This window comes from Pezoporus wallicus, unplaced genomic scaffold, assembly GCF_028554395.1.
Source record: "Pezoporus wallicus isolate ANWC-B61680 ecotype Strahan unplaced genomic scaffold, APGP_CSIRO_Pwel_v1 contig_6520, whole genome shotgun sequence".
In the NCBI taxonomy this organism is placed as follows: domain Eukaryota; kingdom Metazoa; phylum Chordata; class Aves; order Psittaciformes; family Psittacidae; genus Pezoporus; species Pezoporus wallicus.
In genome coordinates, this window is record NW_026636887.1 from 791,318 (window position 1) to 797,317 (window position 6,000).

At 52.3% G+C, this 6,000-nt stretch overlaps 1 protein-coding gene across 1 annotated transcript; it reads right to left on the reverse strand.

The window, feature by feature from the left end:
* Window positions 1-4,144: 4,144 nt before the first annotated feature.
* Window positions 4,145-5,665, reverse strand: LOC130595399 (G-protein coupled receptor 183-like). Its single transcript, XM_057402058.1, has one exon. The coding sequence runs from the start codon at window positions 5,591-5,593 to the stop codon at window positions 4,535-4,537; it is 1,059 nt and encodes a 352-aa protein (XP_057258041.1). The 5' UTR covers window positions 5,594-5,665; the 3' UTR covers window positions 4,145-4,534.
* Between the last annotated feature and the right edge of the window lie 335 nt (window positions 5,666-6,000).

A 6,000-nucleotide genomic window follows, 5' to 3' on the forward strand; every position in this document is an offset into this window, starting at 1 on the left:
TAGGGTTACATTTCTCGTCTGTGTATTTATAAAGGGGTGCTTTGACTTTAGGAAGTCCGTTCCTAGTTGAACTTAAAGAGGGTATGTGCTACCAATAGTTTTCAGTCCAAACAGAGGACAAGAAGCGGATGATGGGAGCAGAGGAACAGTACAGCCTGATGAATGGGTGCCACTGGTGAGAATCTCAACAAATGGTGGTTCAGCTGTTTGTCATTTGATTTTTTTCCAGAGGAGAGTTTCAGAGGAAACGAGAGGTTAGGTGGGATCACGCATGTTTGTAGGGGACTGTCTCTAAACCTGGATGTCAGCTTTGGAGAAAGCAGGAATATACATACTTAAAAAACAGGTGAAAAATTCCCGGATCATGGCTGAACTGAAAGCGGGACTTGGTCTTTTGACTGGAGATAAGTAGGGACCATAAATTGCATTTAAGTTTAGCGAAGGAGAGGACTTGAGGGGTTTGAGGGAGCTGGACTGAGCAAAAACAGAGAGATTCAAGAAAAGGAGCAAAGCAGAGGATGGGCTGCAAAGGACAGGTCTGCACTCCATTCTGTTGCCTGAGTCCCCTTCTGGCACCCCGTCCCAGTGGTAGAGACACCTGCTCCAGAAAGGACGCAGCTCCTCATAGGTCCCACTGCTCTTCCCAACGAAGGTTATTTATAAATCCCCATACCATAAGAGCAAACCACCTTTCCAGGGACACAAGTGTGCCACGTAAAGGAGGTGCATCAAGAGCTTGTGCTTTCACCACAAGGCTTGTCCTCTTCTCAGCGTTTGCTCTGATAAAGGCACACATGCACCTCTGAAAAGTTGCCCACATCGCCTGGCCCAAACAATCACCAGGGTTTGTTACTTGGTGGTCAGAAGCTTTTATTTTAAGTAGATGTGTGCGTTTTTACATGACGTTCTTTAACTGGCTTACAGAGGTGGATGCCACAACGTGCAGTAGCTTCAACTGGGGACAGTTTAAAGCACAGAGTGAAGAGGTGTGTTGTACAGCACAGAGAGTTTACCGACAGGTAATGCGTAACTACAACCAGGAGCTGTTGTCCCCCAGTGCCCTCCTAGAAGCTGGGAACCACTGCTAAGGGAAAAAACAGTGCTGGGTGAGCTTGAGGTGCTCATTTGCCATCAAGATGCAGCTTGTCAGGCAGGTTTTCTGCAGAGGTTCTGTCACCTTTCTGCTCCATTTGGTTGCCTGAGCCCTTTTGCAGCAGTTCAGGAGAAACCTGAAATCCACTGATACGTGTGTGTAATACATTGTGTTAGAGGGGCTTGGCTCACAGGGGAGGGTTGAGTTACAGGGGTCACAGCATGAGTTTGCAAGGAAAATCTCCGTTTGCACTGTGTATATGTATAATCCATATACATAGGTATGGTAGTGTCTTGTGAGCACAGAAAGTGTACTCACCGCCCTTAGATAAAAATTCGGTTTTCCCTTCTCAGAAGACAGCATGGCAATAGTCTGCAGACTAGGGTGAAGCAAGAAAGATCTGCATTCTGTGCACCTATAGCTCTAGACAGAGAGCTATCCTGCATCCCAGTGTGCTGGCGTGTGCTTGCCATGCATTTCACAACCACCCTTCTTACTAAATGCACCATGTTCCTGCAACACAGTGGACGTGAGGGGAGCACCAGCTGCGTATCTTTATTTAGGTTTCCAGGCTTATTTTTGACCTCAAGGAAGGGTTTCAACTCCCTCTTCCAGCTTTGTCCCTCTCTTCTCTGCACAGCAGCTCCAAGGAGGCTGCATTCAGGCCAATGGTAGTGTGTCCCCCCCGACCCGTGGCAGCGGCTGGGAGGGCTTCACAAGCGTGGGGTGCCAGAGAGGGAGCAGGAGGGGCAGCCAAGTGGAGCCGGTAGTGAAATGGGGATCAATGGTTCTCAGAGGGTTCACCTGTGGGACAAAGCAAGGAGCAGGAAACGCACGAGGTGCTGGGCCGTAGCTGCTCGGCTGGTTAAAGGAAGCAGCATTGCGCAAGGAGCTCTCATCAGACAGATGAATGAAGTGTAGAGAAAGGGTTACTGTGACTACAGACAAAATGCGCCTCCATCTCAGCGAAATGCTCTGTTTTCAAGTAGCTGGGCACACCCCCAGTTGGGGGAGCCGGTGTGACGCAGAATTCCTTCCGTAGACAGTTCTCTGCCCATGCTCCTTCTGACCATCCTGCCCAAGTCCCTCTCCTCTCCACCACTTGGGTGTTCTCTTGGCTCCAGCTAGCTGCCTGCTGTCCCCGGGTGGGTACTTTCACCAGCAAAGGACCCCTGGCTGGCATCAGTCCAGAGGATGGAGGCTGGATTCACCTGTCACGTGCAGCACTACACGCAGCTATTCACCTATTTCTTTTTCCAAAGGTTCTTCCTGGTAGCAGGAGGGTGAAACATGGAGATACCTTTGTTACTAAAATACTTCAGAGAAAAACAGAACCCGATAAGGAGCAAACAAGGCTATGTTTATAGTCCACCTGTTTCTGAGAAGGCTTCCTCACAGACTTGCCTTTGCCTCAGCTGTGGGCTCCAGCCTGGCAAAGCATGTCTGTGCTGTGGTCTTGAGGAGGGCTGGCCACCACTGTGGACCTGTGCTCTGGTGTTCATGTGGAGGCTCTCCGAGATGGATAGCTACGTACTACTGTCCTCCAGACAGCCCCCACCAGCCACACAGGAATTCGGAGCTCTGCCCAGCGCAACTGGGTGATCTGAGGGGTGACAGTCACCAGCTCTGGATGGGGAGGTTCAGACTGGACAGTGGGGAAAATGTTTCCATACGTAGGGCAATGCAGCACCCCTTGGTGGTGGGGGGAGCTGCCTTGCATGGAGGCTCCAAGCCTTGGCTAGATGAAGCCATGGCCAGCCTGACACTATGCCAGCCACAGTTTGGCTTTGAGTAGGCTGTTGGATGACGTGAGGCAGAGAGGTCCCTTCCAGCCGACGCTTCTTTGACAGATTAACAGGGCAGCGTAACTATACTGCAACCAGCAGCCTAGCCAGGCTCCTGTAAGGTGTTCAGACCATTGATAGATTATTGCATATTAACTCCTCCTCATACACTGTGCTTTTCAGGACACAGGCTCTCTGCAGGCCAGCACTGGGGTCAGGCCCACTTTGAGGAAGACTCAGACAGCTTTCTGAAAGGACCTGTCAGAGTCCCTTTCCCACCTGAATTATTTTAGACATCCCTCTTATTCAGCCTTCAGGATGCTACACTTACCGTACCATAAGTAAAACGACCATCATCCAAAAGCACATTTGTGCACATTCAAAATGAGAAAGGGCTGTACATGACTATTACTAACTTTCTAGGCATAAAGAAAGATTATTACCTGAGAGAGTTATTTGTATTAATCAAAAGTGTCCATTCAGGTTTACTTTTCAGCAGAATAAAGCTGCTGGCTTTGTTCCTCTTCATGTCCCTCTGCAGGTTTCTGTCCCTTCCAGCCTCAACCAGAAGAGCAGAATTCCCAGGAACTGTGAAATCCTGCATGTGTTTGTTTTATCATAGTCCTGTGACTTCAGAAAAGAGCCTAGGAAGTCCCTGCTCCTGATGACTTCCTCCTTATCGCACGGGCTCATAACTCCACGGGAACCCAACATGTAAGTTGCCCTTAGCAAGTCTCTCGGACTTGTCAGGGCAACAGGTTCAAGCAAAGGTCAGTCAAGGTCAGGTAAGGCTACTCCTTGTCCCCTTTCCTCCACTCCCTTCAAGTAAGGGTGGGAGGGTTTCCCCAGCGAGTGCCCTCAGAGAGGGTTTGCAGCCCCAGCACCGGCATCCCTTCCTGTCAATGGGTCCCAGGGCAACCACAGCGCTGTCAGCAGCGAGGAAGGGCGCCCTGGGGAAGGAGCAGCCGCCCAAGCAGCGGATGCATGCAGCAGCACTCCCAGGAGCTCTGCAGCTTCACATCCTCACCCCCTCCCTTGAGGAAGGGCTTTTCTGGTTGCTTTCACTGCTCACCCCATGCAGCACCTGGGTGCAAGAGTGGGGATGCTGAGCTAGAGGAGAGCGAAGGTGCTGTTTGTCAGTGCGGGTAAGGAGCTGCAGACAACTTTCTGCGTGGAAGTAACATCCCAGCCTTTTCCTGAAATGCCCTGAGTACATGTGCTTCATGCCAGCTGCTCCAAGGCCCGTGGGGACACTGCCCCAGTGCTCCAGGGCAGGGAGGCAGGACAGCCATGGTGGTCACCAGCAGTCACCAGCCCCACAGGGAATGCAGACTGGGGAGGGAGGGTGGCGTGGTGCAGTGTTGAGAAGCCCCCAGCTGGGTTTGCCATTGCACCAGCTACCTCCTCTGGGGATGGAATGAAAATGGACCACTCTGTTCTCCAGGATGGTGGTCCAGCAGTGCTGCTCACAGAGCCAGCCATGTGGAGCCAGGCAAGGCTGTGTCCCAGCTGGCTTGGCTTTGTGAGAGCCCCTGGCTTCAGGAAGGGAAGCGATGCAGCCTGTTGGAGGTGCTGGTCCTTGCAGCCCAACTCAAGCTCCTGCCCTCGGGGATGGTTCATAAGCTGCAGGCCAGAGCGAAAGGGAGGAGTTGTGCCACTAGACAGAGATGGAGCCAGGTTGCTGGCTGTGGCTGTTGCTGTCAGAGGGGGTCTTGGCAGTGGAGGAGGAGGTCATTGAGCCGCTGTTCCTGAAGATGCGGAGTAGCCTGCGCTTGTAGCCCCGGAAGGCGAAGAAGTAGATGATGGGGTCGATGCAGCAGTTGAGGTTCATGAACGCCACAGTAACTTGCAGGGACATCTTGAAGGCTTGCTGTTCACGGCAGGACGGCTGGTACAGGATCTTCCTGACCATGAACTGAATGATATTGAGGTGATAGGGACTGAAGCAGAGCAAGACAGCCAGCAGCACCACCAGGATGATGGTGAAGGCCCTGCGGTGGTGCCCATTCTTCACTGTCAGAGGGTTTTCCTTGGCTGTCTGGCAGAGTTTGACGTTGATCCTCACATAGCACACCAAGATGATGCCCACAGGCAGGAAAAATCCAATCACGCAGGCCCCCAGGAGCAGGTAAGGCAGCTTGGGAATCTCCTCAAAGTTGAAGTACTCCATGCACGTCAACTTGTCCCCCATCCTCCGCGTCATGGGCCGCAGGAGCAATGGCGCTGTCTGCAGGAACACCAAGGACCAGATGAGGACGCAGACACCCCTGGCACGGCTCATCTTGCGGATCCTGCTGGGGTGCTTGGTGCGCACCACGGCGATGTAGCGGTCCACACTCACGCAGGTCATGAAGTAGATGCCCACATAGGTGTTCATGTAGAAAATGAAGGCTGTGACCCGGCAGAACCAGTCCCCAAATGGCCAGTCAAACTCCAGGACATAGTAGGCAATCCTGCCCGGCAGTGCCAGGGTGAAGAGCGCATCAGAGAGGGCCAGGTTCACTAGGTAGAGGTTGGTGGAGTTGAGTTTCTTCTTCCTGCGCTGGAAGGTGATGCAGAGGGCCAGGATGTTCCCGCAGGAACCAAACACCAGCAGGGCAGTGTAGAAGAGGGAGAAGGTGACTTTGGCAGTGAAGTGGTGGTTGTGCACATTGCAGCTGCTCTGGTTGCTGGAGGTGAGGTTGGCAGGCGAGAACACAGCCTCCACAACAGCCATTTCCACAGTGCCTTGTGAGCTCTTGCCCTCTCCCTTGGAGTAAGAACAGAGATGAAACTTGCAGCTTATTGATAACAGGAGTGGCACCCATAGGGCCAGCCCTCATTGCAAAGCAAAAAGCCAGTCAGTCCCCTGCTCCCTGCCTCCCCCAGCAGCACACAGCCCGAGTCATTTGGAAAAATGCACCTCTTGTGATTTCGGTGCGAGCGCCCCAACAAAGGCTGTGACTCATTGTGTTCTTGTCACCAGATCCTCTTATTTTGGGCTTTTTTTTTTTGCAGATCAATTCCAGAAAGGGAGGAGAGGAGATACCCTGTCACACAAAGGTCCCAATCTTGTCTGGTGACAGCGATGTCTTTTATTCATCGAAATGGGGAGCTCCATTGAGAAAATGCCCAGAAAGCAGT

Excerpts from the sequence above, each read along its gene's own strand:
- LOC130595399 (XM_057402058.1), bottom strand. The coding sequence starts at position 5,593 with ATGGCTGTTGTGGAGGCTGTGTTCTCGCCTGCCAACCTCACCTCCAGC.